At 38.8% G+C, this 19,011-nt stretch overlaps 4 protein-coding genes and 1 long non-coding RNA gene across 12 annotated transcripts in view; 3 read left to right on the forward strand and 2 right to left on the reverse strand.

The window, feature by feature from the left end:
• LOC104815646 (beta-galactosidase 1-like) overlaps positions 1–2,340 on the reverse strand; it is a 6,279-nt gene extending 3,939 nt beyond the window's left edge. The window contains exons 1-8 of the mRNA XM_010544129.1: positions 1,894–2,340; positions 1,544–1,639; positions 1,319–1,431; positions 1,140–1,206; positions 904–996; positions 642–785; positions 148–236; positions 25–59 (exon numbers count right to left, since the gene is read on the reverse strand). Coding sequence (XP_010542431.1) covers positions 25–59; positions 148–236; positions 642–785; positions 904–996; positions 1,140–1,206; positions 1,319–1,431; positions 1,544–1,639; positions 1,894–2,082 — 826 coding nt within the window. The 5' untranslated portion in view covers positions 2,083–2,340. The remainder of the gene's footprint in view (positions 1–24; positions 60–147; positions 237–641; positions 786–903; positions 997–1,139; positions 1,207–1,318; positions 1,432–1,543; positions 1,640–1,893) is intronic.
• A 2,953-nt stretch (positions 2,341–5,293) lies between these two features.
• On the forward strand, positions 5,294–9,359 carry LOC104815647 (DEAD-box ATP-dependent RNA helicase 20). The gene is made up of 10 exons (XM_010544130.1): positions 5,294–5,465; positions 5,827–6,092; positions 6,610–6,789; positions 6,902–7,063; positions 7,169–7,323; positions 7,603–7,695; positions 7,785–7,870; positions 7,955–8,181; positions 8,268–8,501; positions 9,040–9,359. Exons 1-10 carry the CDS (start codon positions 5,410–5,412, stop codon positions 9,090–9,092), a joined length of 1,512 nt encoding a protein of 503 aa, XP_010542432.1. The 5' UTR covers positions 5,294–5,409; the 3' UTR covers positions 9,093–9,359.
• Positions 9,360–9,620: 261 nt separating this feature from the next.
• Positions 9,621–15,577, forward strand: LOC104815650 (protein FLX-like 3). Of its 6 annotated transcripts, none has more exons than XR_002024277.1 (7): positions 9,621–9,703; positions 10,402–10,941; positions 11,099–11,244; positions 11,505–11,581; positions 11,673–11,853; positions 14,909–14,977; positions 15,492–15,577. XR_002024277.1 is itself a non-coding variant. In XM_010544133.1 (5 exons), exons 2-5 carry the CDS (start codon positions 10,415–10,417, stop codon positions 11,745–11,747), a joined length of 825 nt encoding a protein of 274 aa, XP_010542435.1. In that variant the 5' UTR covers positions 9,660–9,942; positions 10,402–10,414; the 3' UTR covers positions 11,748–11,999. The 6 variants fall into 6 exon arrangements, 1 of the variants encoding a protein (XP_010542435.1); XR_002024279.1 differs by having other exon boundaries at positions 9,639–9,698; XR_002024276.1 differs by having other exon boundaries at positions 9,658–9,892.
• Positions 15,380–18,648, reverse strand: LOC104815649 (phospholipase D alpha 4). Of its 2 annotated transcripts, XM_010544132.1 has the most exons (6): positions 18,387–18,648; positions 17,676–18,251; positions 17,248–17,600; positions 16,494–16,967; positions 16,015–16,409; positions 15,380–15,918 (listed from the first exon to the last, which is right to left on the reverse strand). In XM_010544132.1, exons 1-6 carry the CDS (start codon positions 18,474–18,476, stop codon positions 15,488–15,490), a joined length of 2,319 nt encoding a protein of 772 aa, XP_010542434.1. In that variant the 5' UTR covers positions 18,477–18,648; the 3' UTR covers positions 15,380–15,487. The 2 variants fall into 2 exon arrangements, with proteins under 2 accessions (XP_010542434.1, XP_019058320.1); XM_019202775.1 differs by having other exon boundaries at positions 17,676–18,648.
• On the forward strand, positions 16,806–17,401 carry LOC104815648. 2 transcript variants are annotated; one of them, XR_772159.2, is made up of 3 exons: positions 16,806–16,897; positions 17,016–17,183; positions 17,315–17,401. It is a non-coding gene; the product is annotated as an uncharacterized LOC104815648 (long non-coding RNA). The 2 variants fall into 2 exon arrangements; XR_772158.2 differs by having other exon boundaries at positions 17,016–17,057; positions 17,235–17,341.
• Positions 18,649–19,011: the final 363 nt, after the last annotated feature.

Below are 19,011 nucleotides of genomic sequence, written 5' to 3' on the forward strand. Positions count from 1 at the left end.
ATAACTTATGATCAAATATAGCAGGACGATAAGGAACAGGACCTCCAAACTTTGTAAACCTGGATATATACATATATATACATCAATACAATGAAGCGTTACAAGGAAAAGAGGTAAGGGTATATGAAAATTTTGAACTTTGCTTACCATCCAGTCCAGGCTTCGGTCCACATCTTGGGCTTGTACGCTTTGTTCGGGGAGAAGTAATCACAGTAGAAGCCATTGCAGGTGTTGATCTAACAGAAACAAACCAAGACAAGAAGTTAAAAAGATAGTCAAAGAGATTAAAAAAAACATCTGACCAAACAGCATATGCATGGTCAATGGTCACGTGTTCTCGCTGACAAGGTTGAAGAAAACACTGTTCTTGATACATCAGACACATGAAGATGAAGTTGTTGTGACAATAAAGAATTACATATTTTCTGTATAATTGCATATCATTAATGGGAAAAAAAGATAATCACGCTAAATATCCTCAGCGAGAGTGAATCTGAAGCATGTGCAATGGGAATCATAATAATAATATATAATAATTCATCAAGAACATGACTAAGCACGTTGACACAAGAACAGTGAGGAAACAAAAACACGAGGGCCAACAAGAAAATGTCACATAAGAAAAAGACAGAAGAACATACAATAGGGTCGGGGGCATCGTCTTGCTTGCACATGACCCACGGGACACCGGTGCCGAGCCCCACAGCCATCTTAGCTGCCCAGTTGGTGTAAGCTCGTCCTGGTTCACCGAGCTCGTACTCCATTGGTCCGTATTCGTTTTCAATCTGTTACATAACATTTGAATCAAGAGACAAAATCAAGAAACATTTCTTAGTTCAATCACTCTCGCAGGCTATAAAGAAGTTGATGTTTTCCTTAGACAAGGACTTGGGTTTTTCTTACCTGAGAGAGAATTATCGGACCACCTTGAGATTCGAAAAGCCCTTCAGATTTCATCATGTTCACAATCTTTGTGGTGAATCTTTGCATTTGGGCCTTGAGGAGCACAAATCAAGAATTCATATTCCAGTATTTTTCTCAGAAGGCAAACAAGGGTCAACCAAAGCAGTAAAAATTTGATATTTTAAAGAAAACTCCTAATTGAAGAAAGACATAATTAAGAGAAAAACATGCCTAACCTTGAAAGGGCCGTTGTCTGTCCTGAAGCTGATGCCTGGAATGTACTTGAGCCAAACAGGAAAGCCACTGAAGCAGACGATTTTTTTATGATACGTGAAAGACAAAAAATAATAATCAAATTGCCATTTTTTTACTACGTTTAGCTTCAGAACGATTGCAAAGCAGATTGGATCATTACCCAAAGTTCCATTCAGCGCAAACGTAAGGGCCAATCCTGAGATGAAGGTAGAGTCCGGCTTGTTTGACCAGCTTGATAAACCTTACCAGATCATAGTTGCCTTCAAAATAATACTACAGATAGAGCACAAGAAGACATATGAACCAGATAAATCAGCATTTCTTTACACACACACAAAAAAATCCATATTGATGAGGAATTCAAGTTGAGGTCTTTTTTCTTTACTTTTCCAGGAGCGGGCTCATGCCCATTCCAGAAAACATATGTCTGAATCACATCCAAGCCTCCTTCTTTTGCCTTCTGAATTAGATCTGGCCACATCTACAAAAACACAAACCAATGAGTAAAAAGACAAAATCCCTAGATTGCCAAGATACCCAAAAACACATTTGATCAAATTGGACACGAAACGGAGTAAAAGAGGCACCGGATGAGGGAAAACCCCAGAGAAACTATAAAGTATCAAACTTTCTGAAAACTACAACAATCAATGAAGCTGCATTTCACCCAAAAGGATATAAAACAAACAAAAAAACGGAAAATAAAGTGAAATAGACATGCATATGCACACCAACCTCAGGAGTACTTCTGGGATAGTGAATGGATCCAGAGATCAGGATTCTTCTCTGGCCATTGATAGTAATTGCCCTGCTGTCGTAGGAGACAGACCCAGAAACAGAGGACACCAGAAACCCTAGAAAAAACAGAGCTCCTGCAGCCGCCGCCGCAGCCACATTCTTCGTTTCGTTGAGCTTCAAACCCATACCGGAGGAATTAAAGGCAAAGCAAAAGGCTTCCACTTTTCCTTTTAGTGTTCTTAATTGTCACTTTTACTTCAATTTTTTTTTTACTTGTTGGGGTTAACTCTATCCTGTTCCTCTTGCTCATTCGAGCAGAGGAAAAAGAAGATACGGCGGAGGAGAAAGCTGGTTGCTTTCTTGCTCAAGCCTGTCCCCTCTCTCTCTCTCTTTTTCCTGAGAAAATGGCAAAGGAAAGGAAAGTGGGAGAATCTGAGAGGAAATTCTCTGTGGGTGCTAAAATGAAGAAGCGTTGCAGCTGCTTTATAAGCACATAAAATGGATGGAGAGGCTAGAAATGGGACCCACTATACCTTTTTGGTATTGTCTCCGTATATTCTACATTGTATTGTACTGCAACATATTTATGTATTTTTAGTGGGTGTATACTGTATCATATTTACGCTCTCGAGTTCAATGTGTAAAACTTTTTTTCACCTCTTTGCATAATTTTTTTTACCTAATCTAATTTTTCTGTTACAAAAAAAAAAGTGCAAGGCCACGGGAACTTTTTATTTTATATTGGCTTTTTCCCTTGTTTTATAAGTTCTTTCGTATTTTCAGAAAGCTCTTCTTTTACATTTTTAGAAATTTGTGAAAAAATATTTTTTTTCAGAAATTATGTATATTCAAGATTTTTAAACCTAATTTGGATAACAATGTACAAATTTTATATGAAACTATGTTCATACATGTTTTTTAGAATTTAAATAATTAAATAATATATGTATAAATAGATAGGTGGAATTTGAATGGAATATCAAAAATTAAAAAATATGAAAATTAAGTATATTTTAATTTAAAATATAACTGTAAGAAATGTAGAAAATTGAATATATATATAGAGAGAGAAAAATTGAATATATATATATATATAATCTGTATAAAATGAGATGTACTCCACTAACTTCAAATGTGAACAGAGCATATAAAAGGGGGGGGGGAATAATAACTGTGTAATATCATAATTCATGAAAGAACTTTCTTCGAATTCTTAAAAGTTATGAATTTGACACTTTAGATATTTTATATGTAAATATATTAAAAAAATTTGAATATTCAACAAAAAAAAAAATCAAAAGGTTTAGAAATTTGGAAATCCATGACTGACCGTGGGATCTTTTTAGTTTTTACTATCATTATCTAATATAATATTTTATTATATAATCCAAACACCTCGACACAAAATATATTAGAACTTAAACCTTAAATTTTAACCGTCTTAGATTTTGTTTGCATGGCAAGTTATGATCTATTTTGTTTTCCCTTCCCTTGCATGAATATATTTTTTTTGGTAATATTTGGCCCAATGGGAGCATGAATATTGCAATAATATATATTATATTTGTTTTTCTTAACATTTGATTTGGGTGGCTACATTTTTTCTGTTCTCTCGACGTTCTTATCTTACAATATATATATATATATACACACACATGTGTGTGTATGTGCGCGCATATGATGCATATATTATATTCCGTATGCGCGCTACAGTCGAGCTATTTACAAAGAAGTAAAATGCATAAAGCCTTACCATTTATTATATAATTATAAAAAAAATTTGTTGTAGATATTTTGGATTCTAGATTAGTTTCGTATGAATGCTTTTAGATTTTTAGATGATATTTGATTCGGATATAAAGATAGATATCATTTTTACACCAAAAATTTAGATAAAACAAAAAGAACCACTATCCGAAAATGAACGGGAAACAAAATACCTCTTTTTTCTTTTAACATATGTAATAATAAATTTGGATATTCATACCCAAAAAAAAAAATTGGATAAAAAAAATAAATAAATTTGAACCTCATCCGAATCGTGCTAATCGATATGGTTTGGCAACGCACGAAAGGCGGACAAGGATGACAAGTCAGCAATCTACATGGGACCCACAACGGATGTGGCAAAAGTGAATGACACGTCATCAATGTCGGAAGGACAAACGAACAAAACTGGGTAATACTAATATGATAATATCCACAGAAACCCAAAAAAAAAAAAAAAAAAAACGGGGGGCCATAGATAGACAAAAACTAAAAGCATACGATAATTTATTAATTTATTTATGTTTTACAACACAAAAAATATATGTAAAAAATGTATTGGATGAGATCGGGATATATTCCCTCGTGATAATTAATATATTTTTTCATTGGAATTCGATGAACCTGAGAAAATCGAAATACAACAAATATTCGAAATATATATATATTCATAGATATAGTATTATATTTGTAGAGTAGTGGTATTATTTTTTATAATATTTTAAAAGAATAGTTCAAAATTATAAGGTGATTCAAGCGAATTATTAATTTTATATAAATTAAATTCTCTATTTTATTCTGATGGGTTCCATAAGAATACCAATACATTGTCATCCGGTCCAATAGTGATGGCACGTCCTTTTAGACGCTAGTGGGCCGTTAAAGAGCAGTTGTGGGCCCATTTCAAAACAAAAATGGGCCTGTTGAATAAAGTGAAAGTCACTAATAACGAATTAATGCATTAATCTGGTGTTTGTTATAAGGACTTATTTATTTCCATTTTATAAATTTATTTAGGATAAGGAAATAAATTTTTGGATTTGATTATAAGATCATGCTGACTTGGCTCGATATCTTGCTTATCCACTGGATTAGACTATATATATATATGTGTGTGTGTGTAAAAAAAAAAAAGAAGATAGAGACCTATGAACATAAATGAATTAATTCCTTAAGTTTACATGTTCCTAACCAGGCAATTGGAGAAATATATCTTAAATATAATTCAATTAGTTTTATTTTTATCTATTTTAAAATAAAAGTTTTTATCAGATTTTTTGTATAAAAAATTAACAATATTTTCTATTTTATCCTTTTTATTTTGTTAAATGTCAAAACTGATATCAAAACACGTGACACAAGAAGAAAATAAACATAAAAAGTTATGTATTTTGTTTTGGTGAAAAAAAAAGAAAGTTTTGCCTTTGGGTTCCAAATTTAAACTTTTAGCAAAACAATTTTATTCGAATTAAATTTGACACACTCAAATTTAATATGTAAATGGATAAATAGAAATTTCTGGATGCAAAATTCTTACAGCCGTGGTTGACGTGGCATATTATGATTTGTCTGTCTGGAATGTTAAATTGAGGCTGTAGCTTTAGCATTAAAAGAGTTGTCGTCGTCGTCTTCCTCAACCCCCAATTTTGCAAAACCCTAACGACAAAATTTTGGTTCTCTGTACTTTGTCGCTGCTTCAACTCTCCGATCACATTTTTCGCCATCGCAACTGACTTCACGAACAGTATGAGTCGCTACGACAGTCGCACCGGCGATCCCGCTTCCTATCGGGACCGTCGAAGGTACGTAGACATGCGTATATGTACATCTTTGCGAATTAGTAGAATATTTGTTTGTTTTGCTTAAATTGAGCTGCTAGGGTTTAGTGTTCCACTACATTTGAGCTATAATTAGTTTGTTCTGGCATCTGTGTCTATAGCTGGTAGTGTATAACGAAACGAGTTGTGCCGGTTAATATTATTAAGTCGTTTGGTCTGTTCTTGAAGGAATCAGATTGTATAGGTTTCTAACCCTGTTCATATTGCTTTGATTGGTTTCTTCTTTAACCAAGTTCATGAATTTCCTCAAAATTTTAGGAAATCGGCTGAAGCGGCCTTGTTATTTGGGTCCTGGTGTTTCATTTCCAAACCTTGTTTTTCTTAGTGACTCAGGGTTTGGTGGGGCTTCAGCATATGGCAGCTCGGCAGCTCATGGATCAAGCAGAAGAGATTATGATGATCCTGGATCACCACGGAAGCAAGATTTGGCCGGGTTGACTCCCTTTGAGAAGAACTTCTATGTCGAGTCCCCTGCGGTGGCAGCCATGACTGAGGCAGAAGTGGAAGAATATCGGCAGGGGGGGGGAAACACCGTTGAAGGCCGAGATATTCCAAAGCCTGTAAAAACTTTTCATGATGTTGGGTTTCCTGGTTAGTTGAAACAAATCGTATCTTATTTCTTCAGGTTTTTGGAACGTTGGGTTTGTTTTTCATTCATGAGCCGAGATATTCCAAAGCCTGTAAAAACTTTTCATGATGTTGGGTTTCCTGGTTAGTTGAAACAAATCGTATCTTATTTCTTCAGGTTTTTGGAACGTTGGGTTTGTTTTTCATTCATGAGGTTGGAGATAGTGGATCAGAAGTGTCCTTGTCGTTCTAGGTTTGGTTATGTGATATATGGAGAAGCTAAGTCAACTGGTCTTCATCTGTGTAGGTGTCCTCATATAATTGCGTAACATGATTGATCTCCTTATTCTTCACGCTGTTAGATTGAACAGGGTAGGAAGGTAGCTCACGTCATTTTTACCCTGAGATTGTATATTTTTGGAGTGATGTAGGAATCTAGGATAAAAGTTGGTATTTTTTTTTTCACTTACAAGTCTTAGGAGTATAGCTGTCCCTCTGTTAAGCATCTACTGATGAGAAATTCCTGATTGGGCTGAGTCAGACTATGTCATGGAAGAGATAGTGAAGGCCGGTTTTTCTGAACCTACACCTATACAATCTCAGGGGTGGCCAATGGCGTTGAAAGGGCGTGACCTAATTGGCATTGCTGAAACTGGATCTGGAAAGACTATTTCATATTTACTACCAGCAATAGTCCATGTCAATGCCCAACCAATTTTAGGTAACGACTGATTGCTTCTTAGGGACTCATGTGATATGGTTCAATGTTTTCCAGCACAGGAATGCTGTTGTATTGACTGGTGGAATTGATTTGGTTGGATTTTTATTTTCAGCTCTAGGGGATGGCCCAATCGTCTTAGTTCTTGCTCCTACCCGTGAACTTGCAGTGCAAATCCAACAAGAGGCATCTAAATTTGGTTCATCATCGAAGATTAAGAGCACTTGCATCTATGGCGGAGTTCCAAAAGGACCTCAAGTTCGTGATCTCCAGAAAGGTGAGTTGATTAAGTTCATTACTTTGTTTTTCATCATTCCACGCAGTGGTTGTTTGTTTGTAGATGTTTATGTTCGCTGATTATGACTGTTGGTTTGTGGATTAGGTGTTGAAATCGTTATAGCTACTCCTGGGAGGTTAATAGACATGTTGGAGTCAAACCACACTAACTTACGGAGGGTTACTTACCTTGTTTTGGATGAGGCCGATAGGATGCTAGATATGGGATTTGAGCCTCAGATACGGAAAATCGTTTCACAGGTTGTTTCTTCTCCTCCATAAAGCATATTGCTGGAGATCATTACCTTCCTATGTCCGAAAAGATACCTTGTCAAATGGTTAGGTTAGGTGGCAGAACTGGCATTGTTACTTCTCTAGTTAAAGAATGAATGCTTTTGTTTTGCTTTGTTAATCATGACGGATTTGACTTTAGTACTAAGTGATGCATGGAAAATTGCTAATAGTAGTAAATTGCCCGCATTAGTCAAGCATTACTATTTGAGATTCTGTTTGTTCTGATGTTCCTAAACACCTTTTCAGATTCGGCCAGACCGTCAGACTTTGTACTGGAGTGCTACTTGGCCTAAGGAGGTGGAGCAATTGGCTAAGAAATTTCTTTATAATCCATATAAAGTAAGAGACCTCTTTATGTGTTTGTTTATGCTTAGGATCCTTGTCATGTTTCGAAGAAACTCAAGAGCCTTCCTGGGATTTTTTTGAAGGTGCTTATAGGATCTTCTGATTTAAAAGCTAATCGTGCAATCCGACAACTTGTTGATGTTGTTTCCGAAAACCAAAAATATAACAAGTACGCACCCCTTGCCATTCATGCTCTCTTTTCTTTTCTCATTTCAGCCGTGTCATGGGCGATTGATCTGTTCTGGAATTTCAGGTTGGTGAAATTGCTCGAAGACATAATGGATGGAAGCAGAATACTCATCTTTCTTGATACAAAAAAGGGTTGTGATCAGATAACTCGGCAGCTCCGGATGGATGGGTGGCCTGCTCTGTCAATTCATGGAGATAAAAGTCAAGCCGAGAGGGATTGGGTTCTGTCAGAGTTCAGATCGGGGAAAAGTCCTATAATGACTGCCACGGATGTTGCAGCTCGCGGGTTAGGTAATGGTTTCCAACGGTCTAACAATTGTATCGACACACTCTTTATATCCGATGCTTTTGTTTTGTAATAAAATCTATGGGAACAGATGTGAAAGATGTGAAGTACGTGATAAACTACGACTTTCCGGGATCCCTGGAGGATTATGTTCATCGGATTGGACGGACTGGTAGGGCAGGAGCCAAAGGAACAGCCTACACTTTCTTCACGGCTGCAAACGCAAGATTTGCTAAAGAACTTATTAGCATTCTCGAAGAAGCTGGACAGAGGGTCAGCCCTGAGTTGGCCGCCATGGGCCGTGGAGCCCCTCCTCCTCCTCCAGGTTAGTTTATCATCCATGCCTTAGCTCACTTCACCGAAACTAAGGGTGTTCATTTCGGTTTCGGTTTGGTTATGTTTGGGTACTGATATTTCGGTTTTAGAAAAACTATAACCATTCATTTTTTTTATATTGAATTCGGTTTGCTTTCTATTAGAGTTCGTCTTTTTTTTTTAAAAGACCCCTTTTCTGAAAGAAATTTTCAGTTTTTGTATTCGGATCAGATCCGTTTTTTTCGATTTTTGAGAAATCCAAATTATTTTTGCATCGGATTCGATTTGGTTATGGTTGTGTTAATCAGTTAGATCTATCTGATTATACTGTTATTAACCGAATTGGCCATCCTAAACCGAAACTAATGCGCACAAATAATTTGGTGATATGTGAGTCGAATAGATACAAGCTTTGGTTACAGGATCTGTTCCAGATTTTATTATGTGGAACCATTTGAAGAGGAAAAAAAACATATTCGATATATTTATGATCCGTTGTAGATGTTAATGCTTAATACTTAATTTATATGTGAGTGATGATGGAACAGGAGGGTTCCGAGATCGTGGGAGTAGATACGGCAGCGGACGAGGTTGGAGCTGATTGGTGATCCCATGTGTCTGATACCTTTTGGCTTGTAGATGTTCTTTCCTTGGTCTTTGATCATGTAAGACGAGCAAATTAGCATTTCGGACAAAATGTCAAAAATGTTTCTCTCTGTCGTAAAATTTATTTTCCTTAGCGGCTTCGGTCGTATGATATTGGGGGGATAAATTTAAAATGTAATGTCATATCCGTTTCTTACATTGTGTGCAGTGCACACTTAAATGTTTTAGATTATCCGTATTAATAAAGTCCAATTCATTATCATATCCCAAACAAAATAAGGTTATAACTTATAAGACCGTTTTTATATGTATCAGCTTTAAAGTAGAAAACTGTGTTTTTATATATATATATATATGCTTCATGTTAAATGAAGTACTAACGGCCCGTAAGAAATTGTCAAATTCTCTTTTCTTAAGGCCCATTTAGAAGTTCAAGGGCCCATATTAAGCCCAAAATGGATGTACTGTTGTCGGTATTGATTCAAGAATATCTGTGATACGACGTCGCTTTGAAGATGACGAATCCTACTCCTCGTTCTCTTCCTCGCATCAAAATTCAGGAAAATCTGAAATTAACGAGGTGGAACCCAAATCTGCGGCCGTAAGGTTTTCGCGATTTCCTTTTCTTTTTTCCCTTCAATTTTCCTTCTTGAATCTTTTACGCCCTAATTTTCATCAATAGGGCAAACAGAAGGGTCACTTTATTTGTGAGTAGTTTTCTGCTTCCTTGCCGCGAGAGTTGAATTTTCGATCTGCTGAGCTGCGATGAACACAGTTGGATGATCGAGGTTTTGGGTTAGCTTTGGCTTACTTTGGTTCCATCTTTATATTCTCCTTTACAAAGGGTACGACCCTGGAGAACGGATTTACCCAATTTTCTGAGGGAATAGTTTGTAACTTTATACTCTCAAAACTTGTACATTGACTGAAATTGTGGTTTTAGTATGGTTCTCTTATTATCGCAGCAACAGTTTTATATGGGCAGATTAGAAAGTTTTTGGTTTGCTGTTTACTGAAGCTCTGCTTCTTGAATTTCTTAGGGTTTTGGTTATTTATTGGTTCTGTTCGTGGGTCCTCTTGTCAGCTGTTAGAGGTTAAAAAGATTCATTGCCATACGGATTTGTTTTTTAGTCCATGTTAAGCATTGGGATTCCCCAAATAAACTTGGGATTAAGGCAATGTTGATGTTGTTGAGCATTGGAATTGTGGCTTTAGCTAATGTTTTTTTTTGTTGATTTGTTCTAGTCCATTGCAAAGGAAATCCTTGTTTTTTTATTGATGTCTTAAGGTCTGTTATTCTTCAGAAGGTGATTTGGTATGTCTGGAAGAAATCGGATCCATCGTGACAGTTATCATGATAGACGTGGGTTGCCACCAGACAGACCTTTTGTCAGAGGCGGGTTGTTAGAGCCACTGCCTCCACCCTCGTCTTTGTTAGAGGATCTTGAGATACAGCATGCTGAAATCAGAAGGCTTTTGAGTGATAATCATACACTAGCTGATGACCGAGTGGTTCTTGAGCGAAAGCTTGATGCTGCTAAAGATGAACTTCACCGGATGAATCTAGTTATATCTGATGTTCGTGTTGAGCAAGATTTACGGGTGAGGGAGTTCATCGAGGAAAGGCATAAACTTGAAGCAGATGTTCGTGCCATGGAGTCTTACAAGAAGGAGGCTACACAGTTGCACAGTGAAGTACAGAAACTAAATGACTTAAAACTTGATCTTACCAGGGAGGTTCAGGCACTTAGGAAAGATCTAATCAAACTGCAAGAGGAGAACAAGCAGATTCCGGTTCTGAGAGCTGATGTCAAGAGCCTGCAGCAGGATCTTATGCATGCTAGGTAATTAGCCCAAATCTGTGCTTACCCGTCATCTATCAATCCATTAGTTTTCTTGATTGATGCTTTGGTTTGGAAACGATTTGTCTTAGTCGGCAAAGAGATTGGAGACTGTCATAAATCTTAATCTGATCTTCTTTTCCTTTTTTTTTTGTAATAGAGCTGCAATTGAGTATGAGAAGAAGGAAAAGCTTGAGCTGATGGATCAGCGACTAACAATGGAGAAGAACATGGTTTCTATGGCACGTGAAGTTGAGAAGCTACGAGCAGAACTTACCACCATTTCTAGTAGGCCTTGGGGCTTTGGTATGATCTGAGATGTTTCTTTAAAAGCTTTTGACATTTTCTTCATCTGATTATTTAATCTTTGTATCATTAACTAGAGTATCTTTTGCTGAAATCTAGCACCTTCCTGACGGTTAGAAGAAGCCTTTCATTTAGAAACCTTCAGTCTGTCTCATATGTTCATTTTATATCTACTGGGAGACACGTCAGTTTTCCTGTATAGGGGGCTTCACCATGATTATTGCTTCTGACTGCCTGGTCGTTATACTTGATGGTTCCAGGTGGATCATATGGGAGGAATTTCAATGGTACCGATGGGGCTCTACATGGTCCGTATGGAGAAAGCTTTGGGCCTATGGTATTCATGCTTATACCCTTGTGCACTTAAGTCCGTCTTTTTTCCTTCAGTTTTGCAATTTGAAAAGTTTTATTATTGTCTTGTTTCCTAGGGATCATCTGACAGGAGTTCATATTATGGGCATGGTTCTGGTTCACAGAAGAAGCCACGATTTGATCGTCATTAAGAATCAGTGAATGATCTGGGACAGAGGAAGTATGCCCTATCTAAGTAGGCTACACCCGAGGTGACCTGTGAATGCGGATGAGAAGACTCTATCTTGCTATTTATGGGTATACATCTACTTTATATAGCAAGGTTTCCGGTGCTCTCTCGATTAGGCATTGTGCCTCTTAGACAATTAATCTGTCATATATTCCAATAATCTGACATATGTTTCTTCCGTGTTTAATGTTGGTTGGATTCTTAGTCCATCTTATTTCCTCTGCTTAAATCTTTTCATTCTGATTAAGAAAAGACCCGATTCTTAAAAGAAGACATAGGCTTTAAATGTTTGGTTTAGAGAGAGACTTTAGCGGTAGTCTTTTCACTTAGGCCACATTTTTGGAAGAGTTCTAGAGATGCAACTGCCTGATGACATGTGCTAAATGAGATGGCATTATCATGGATGGTTATTTTTGTTCAACGAAGTTGTACAATGTTCTAATTGGATTTGGGAGCAATACAAGAAGATATATTAGGAGTTGGATCATTGGAAGGCTGTCCAGTTCAGGAATATGCTGGGGTTTAACCTTGTCTCTTTGATATGTCGTGGAGCTTGCTTGCTTGCAAAAACAGACATCTAAATTGTCATTGCTGAAGTCAATTTCAACAGTTTGGGCAGAACGGTGACAATGGAAGCTAAGCTAAATTCTTTGAACTTTCTCCACTTCCTCTGTCTGCTCTGTGTTATGTAATATTGTGGTTGGTCATAATACGAGGATGCTTCCATGGATGGGCAGCAGTTAGAACCCTTGCCATTATGCAATTGGCCAAGTGTAGTCTTGACAGCCTGAGTTGGCATTGTGGTGCAGAAGTCTATATCTTAGGGTTTAGCGCTTCTTTTACTGAGCAGGAGAGGTGATCATCCTTTATCTGCTGTGTAGCACATAAGATAGGAACTTATTGAGGTAAGTTCAAGAACTAGCCTCTATTTGTAGGTCCATTTTACTAGTTGTAGTTTATAGTCCTTCCTAATACCTGCAGACATTGTCAGAAGTTATATTTCTAAGTGCAGTTTGTTCAAAAGTTTGGCTTTCTTAGCAGCAACATTCTGAAGATGGATGCTGTAACTGTAAGCCAAATGAAAAGAAACTTCAGTTTATTGGTTTAGGATTTCATGTGTTACTCTGGGTTATAAGGTGGCTAGAAAGACCGACGTGTGGGTCAATTTAAATCATGTTTCAAGTTCTGGATAGCAAGGCGTTTTGTTTGCAAGGAAACTGAAAGAGAGCGTCGGGTCCATCCTCTTTGAGTATATTTGCCTACAGATAAAGACATTTTGCTACCTGAATCAATTATCAAGATATCGCCAATGGCCTCTATGATTGTGGACGCTACATCAGTCTGGCTGCCATGCGCTTTTTGAGGATTTTGACATGCCTAGTGGAAAAGATCTTTCTCCCGGATATGGAGGCAAGTATACTTTCTTTTCAGCATAAATTTCCACATGAGGAAGTTTTTATTGTCTGGGTGGAATCTGACAATGGAACCTTCTTATTGATTTATGCTTCATGGTTATATCTTCTCAAGATTAACTATCGTTTATGTGTGCTTATAGATTTTCACTTTAGACTTTAAGTGTGTCATTCGTAGGACTCCGTTACCATAACCCATCTTATCTCATTGTTGATGTCTGCATAGGATTATCTGCTTCTCATATTAAGTTTCTAGATTGTGGATTATCTCTTGTAGCGATAGCAATGGAGATTAGATTGGACATGATTCTTTCGAGAGGAGTTGTTCTAATCCTTGGCACATTATAATACAATGAGATCGAAATAAGATGCAGCTGAAGATGAGTTTACCTGATGATGGATAAACTTAGCAGCAGATTTCAGAGGTGATACATTGCATCTGATGTTTTCGTTTCTGGTGTAGCACGAAAGCAAGTTCCTTTATAATTGATCCTAAAGGACTATCATGCATTTTCTGCTGCTATCGATGGAAAAACACGAGAATATAGGGGACATGGTGAGGATTGTAGGGCAACTCATGCCAGTGGGCAGCTTAAAAGGGAAAGCTTGCACAGAGGCCAAAGTTATGGAATCGGATTAGGGACTGCAAAACACCGGTTAAGGCCATGATTAGGTACTGCTGCTACCTGTGGAAAACATGAGGACAAAGACACATGCTAAGGGTTCAAAACTCATTCAAGTGATCTGATTAAAGGGGGGAAACTTTCATAGGTGCCGAGGTCATGGAGTTGGATACCCCTAAAGCCTGGAGTTGGCTGCTGCTGTAGTTTATAAGTTTTCATTCAACTACGATGAAGGTTGCTCTTGACATGAATCGAGAGTGATTGCAGCTGCTACCGGTGGAAAACATCAGTTAAGTCCATGATAAGGTACTACTGCTACCGCTGGAAAACACAAGAACAAAGATATATGCTTAGGATTTCAGGGGGGAACTCATTCTGGCGATCTGATTAAAAGGGAAATCTTGCATAGATTTCAAGGTCATGGAGTTAGATACCCTTAAGTCAGAAGTTGACTGCTGAGTTTTCATTCAGCCTGAAGACTTAAAATAGTTAACTAGGATGAAGGTTGCTCTTGATATGAATCAAGCAAGATTTGGTGTACTTCCCTTTTGTTCCCTAAGGGCCTTGGGTGAGAAAGGGTAAGCATCCTCAGAAGCTTGCTTGTGTGCTTTGTCAAGGACAGATGGAGCACTGGTGGAGCTTTACTTTCTGAAGATCGACAAAAAAACTAGGAAAGAGGGAAGTTTTCTACACTATATAAGTTTATAAGAGTCCGTTTCTATCACATGTTGGATAATAAAGGTAATGCATTCTGAAAAACTGAAACTTCTGCAAGAGGCTTGTTGCTGCAGAGATTTGGCAATGGATTCTATCTTACCATGTTGCATTTTATTAGTGGAACAGAAGACGACGCAAATAGCTGCTCTTGTTCTTTCCTTTACGGGCATTTGGAGAAAGAATGGATGAGATGGTCTTCCAACAGTAGATGCAACATTTCTTGGATTTTTCGCAAAATGCTGTAGTAGTCAACTGAGTCACATAGCAATTAGCATTGCATAATTTGCCTTCTTTAGTGAACATTGTTTAGTTTTGTAAAATCTTCTTTGTCTTCTGTTTACAAGTTTTAAGTTTCTCTCCTTTTTTTGCAGGTGGAAGAGATGGAAGGGAAAAGAATCCATTTATCTGCGGAGAGGAACAATGAAACAAGACCCGTCATGGTAAAAACCCATCCAAACCTGCCTCTGATGCATATCTATATATGCCTTATTCAATCCTTCTTTTGGGTCATGGATGGAAAATTCTCAGTCGGATCTTTAGATGAAACTTGTCCTTAGCTCATTTGCATAGATTCACAGAAATTGCGCGAATGCATTAATCATGACTTCCTAATCTCATTGTTTGTTGTTTACAGTGCAATTAAACTACTTTCGGTGGTTATATAAATCTCACAGCATCGGTTTATTTTTTGTAGATTTTCTACTTTCCAATAACCGAAAATCAAGCCTTGCCCTGAGCATGAAATATGTGTTGTTTGCATATTATTGTTATGTTATGTTTCATGTTTTTCTCTGAAAACCATGTTCATGTTCGCTCAGGGCATAAGATGTAGAATTTCTATCTGTTAACATAAGATGATGTTATTGCTCATATATATACATATGCATTAACATATACATATCTTCCTTTCATTCTTTCTTGCTCATATTTGTGTTTGTATATATACACGTTCAGGTCGTAAGGATAGGAGGCAACATCCTCGAGCGCTTCCCTTTCACTGGTGTCTTCGTGTCGGGAAAAACTCCATCGGAAATATCTTCCACCTCACCATCCTTCGTGACACTGATCGGGTATGTGACCAAGTGGGCGCCGCCCATATCCACCACCTCGTCTCCGCTGTAAACTCCCCACATCCGTTCTCCCATTACCCGCAAGCCCCGGACGCATTCCGGGCTCTCTGGCTCCCATGATGATAACTCGTCAGGTGTGATGAGACCACCTGTATGCTCGTACCAAAGTGAAATCCGATATGCTCGGATATCGTTTACGTCGATTTGGCGCTCGGGTTGGTAGCATCCGATCACGATCTCGGTGTCTCGGCTTCCGTCCATTGATCTCTGGTTTATGTTGGCTGATCCTATCAGTAGGTATGCATCGTCCACTTTGAACATACCATGAATTTCCAAGAAATAGTTACATATTATTCATCTTTTGATATGATATACGATGATTTTCGGGTCGAATTCAGGTTCTTTACCTATCATGAGCTTGGAGTGAACATACACCATGAACCTCCGGTTCCTCTGGGCGTTCCAGTAATGCGTGTTTGGACGTGGCGACGAGTTCGCCGTGAAATCTCCGTCTCTCTTCTCTTCTCTGTTAGCCAGACAGAAGAAGTTGAGATAATCCTTAGGATGAATCTCGTCGTTATATCCAATCTCCTCTCTTATGGCTTCGCCTATTATCCGATACATCATTGCGGTTGTTTCTCTCGTCCAGTGAAGAATCTCCTCCACTGCCTCGCTATCGGGTGGCCCCTCTGGCCACATCGGCATCACTATATATACAGCAAATCTCTCTCGATCTCGGATCTTTGCCGCGATCTTGAGGGCTATCTCCACCGGGATCAGGTTTGTGCATCCGCTCCCGACTCTGTCTTGTCCGAAAATCACCATTTCAGATCACAAATTAAAAGCTAATCTTAGTTTTTCTTTTCGTACTATATGTTGATGATACCTGTCATTTTTGTTCTCCCATTGATCGCAGCTTCCCATGAAATACTGGTTCTCGATGTATATAAACCTCTCAGCCCGTCGTATCGCCTCGATGTACGCGTCGTGGATACTCTTCTCGACGGATAGACCTCTCGGCATCTCAGTCGCAGAGACGTGATCTATCGATCTGAACACTTGGATGTTCCATGTCCCGTCTTGTTTGCCCCGAGTCCGAGATGGGTCCGTCACGAGGTTTCTGATCGCCGATGTGTTCACGAGAAGTGACGGGTCACATTGTTTTGTCCACCGTTGCTCAAAGTTTCTTAGGATGTCAGAAGCTGCTTCGCCCATCACGCACGCGTGACAGTCATGCCACGGCTCCCTTGGCCCGCCCCTGCTCAGCTTGGCTCCCGACACACTTGTCTGGTAAAAATCCGGAAACTTCGAATGATTTTTGCCGAGTGTACGAAACAAAGAATGCTCTTCCGTGTCATACCTAGAGAAAAGAAACTAGGATTAAACTGTTAATCGTATTTATTTGCAGGTAGGGGTGGGCGCAACAGATCAAGATACTCGAATTTTTAGGGTATCCTTTCTCGGCCTTGCCACCACGGATCATATTATCGAATTATCTCAGTCTCAAGTTTTGCTGACTTTGGTACCCGAAAGCTGATGGTCGGAACCGTAGGTCCCTGCGAAAACAGTTTATCGGGTACCCACGAATCTGTGTTTATCGGGTTTTAACGTGCCACCCTGGTTGTAGGATTTGATAGTACCTGCCGTCATAGAGGTCAAGACCGCCAATGAAGCTCACGATCTCTCGCTCGTTCGTTGTCGTGTCAGGAACTCGGGAATCGACGGTGATTGTCTTCTGGTGGTGAGCGAATGCGGTGGGAAGCTTGTTGTGAGATCTCGGACACAATCTGCAGACAACCTTTGTGTTCCGGAAATACGAAAACGCCGTCTCGTCGTCCGTACGCATCAGTCCTTTGTTCTTAATCAAAGGCAGAGACGTCTCGTCGTTCCACAGCATTATCCTCACCGCCACGCCTTCCTCGGCTTTCCTTTTCAACAATTCTCCGATTGCGACTCCGATCGCATGTGGAATCTCTGACTCCATGTCACGAACCTTCATTTATTAGATATACAGAGTCATACACGTATATATATATATACATGTGCGTGTGTATATATAGATACATACCAGAACGAGATTAGGGTTCAAAGCCCATCCAGCGATGTAAACCAAGTGCCTGGCACCTTCAATTGCTCTGTAAACATCTTCCCAGAGGTTTCTTGGGTTCCAAGAAACGTCACTAACCCTAGGATCGAAACCGGTATTGTGGTGAGCATCCTGATACAACACAACTCTGCAGTTCGATCTCTGTGGGAAACTAGCGTTCTTAATCCCCCGGAACGGCGACTGCCCTTCAATCACTCTGCTCCATCCTGGCTGGTGATAAGCCGGTATGAACCACATCAGAAACTTGAGCTTCAAGTTAGGGCTAGGGTTTGTTCCCTTCTCTGCAACAAGCGGGAAGAATCCATGGATGATGGCCGGATCAGAGCTCAGGATCTGTTCTGCGGTGACGTGGAATCTCCCGAGGACCGAGCAGCGTGTCTTGAGAGTGATGGTGATGGCTGTATCGGCGGCTCGGTGAGCGCAGAGGATCTGGAATGTCTGGTTCCAGACACGGTCACGTTCCGAGCTTGTCTTGGCCACTCTCTTCTTGTTTAACTTGATGGTTACGTAAGCCGGTTTCGGCCTAGTGATTATACACTGTCGAGAGAGAACCTTGAGTAAATTATACATAATATATACATACACACACACACACACACATTGTATAAACATATAAGGTATTGGTCTATACATAAACATCATGGGACAGCCGAAAATCTTTGAAAGACTTACACTGAGAGGAAATGGGGGAGAATAGGGCGTTGCATCAAAGATGGTGAACTCAAGTGTTCCATGGAGGAACTTCTTCTGGTCTTCTTCCATCTTCTCTTGTGTGTGTGTGTGTGTATATATATACTGTTACAAGATATGTGTTTTGTGTATATGTGTGTGTAAAATGGCTAGAATTTGTAAAGAATGAAGAAATAGCAGCTTGTGTTAATTAGTCTCGAAGAAGACCAAGAACAATGTTGCCATATTTGTCTGAAACTGTTGAATGCATAGGTCATATATATATATTGCATATATATATATATATATATGGCTTAAGGAAAACCTTCAAGCATATGTCAATAACTCAAATTTCTTTTCTTTTTTGCCTTCTTCTTTTAACTTCAAGTCCAATCAAAACATCCCACTTTGGTTTTTTTTTATTAGAAAATTTATAATAAAAAGAAAAAAGAAGAATGTTCTAATTTCATGATGTTAGTTATTGTTGAGTTTTGGAACAGTAGAAGATGACACGTGGATACAAATAAAGGGATTGAGCTTTCAAACTTCTGATAGGGCGGTGCCACTTGCTTAACCAACACCCAGCCGCAGAGGATTATATCCCCTTCCATATAGAGTGCACGGTATC

The sequence above is a fragment of the Tarenaya hassleriana genome, unplaced genomic scaffold (assembly GCF_000463585.1).
Source record: "Tarenaya hassleriana unplaced genomic scaffold, ASM46358v1 Cleome24, whole genome shotgun sequence".
Lineage (NCBI taxonomy): Eukaryota > Viridiplantae > Streptophyta > Magnoliopsida > Brassicales > Cleomaceae > Tarenaya > Tarenaya hassleriana.

What these genes read in the sequence shown, in the direction of transcription:
- LOC104815650 (XM_010544133.1), top strand. Translation starts at nt 10,415, where the DNA reads ATGTCTGGAAGAAATCGGATCCATCGTGACAGTTATCATGATAGACGT. An exon ending in CAGGATCTTATGCATGCTAG is followed by an intron (nt 10,942 to 11,098) that starts GTAATTAGCCCA and finishes TTTTTGTAATAG; the next exon opens with AGCTGCAATTGAGTATGAGA. An exon ending in TAGTAGGCCTTGGGGCTTTG is followed by an intron (nt 11,245 to 11,504) that starts GTATGATCTGAG and finishes TGATGGTTCCAG; the next exon opens with GTGGATCATATGGGAGGAAT.
- LOC104815649 (XM_019202775.1), bottom strand. Translation starts at nt 18,476, where the DNA reads ATGGAAGAAGACCAGAAGAAGTTCCTCCATGGAACACTTGAGTTCACC. An exon ending in CTTGACCTCTATGACGGCAG is followed by an intron (nt 16,968 to 17,247) that starts GTACTATCAAAT and finishes TCTTTTCTCTAG; the next exon opens with GTATGACACGGAAGAGCATT. An exon ending in TCACTCCAAGCTCATGATAG is followed by an intron (nt 15,919 to 16,014) that starts GTAAAGAACCTG and finishes GTATGTTCAAAG; the next exon opens with TGGACGATGCATACCTACTG.
- LOC104815647 (XM_010544130.1), top strand. Translation starts at nt 5,410, where the DNA reads ATGAGTCGCTACGACAGTCGCACCGGCGATCCCGCTTCCTATCGGGAC. An exon ending in TCCTATCGGGACCGTCGAAG is followed by an intron (nt 5,466 to 5,826) that starts GTACGTAGACAT and finishes TGTTTTTCTTAG; the next exon opens with TGACTCAGGGTTTGGTGGGG. An exon ending in TGTTGCAGCTCGCGGGTTAG is followed by an intron (nt 8,182 to 8,267) that starts GTAATGGTTTCC and finishes CTATGGGAACAG; the next exon opens with ATGTGAAAGATGTGAAGTAC.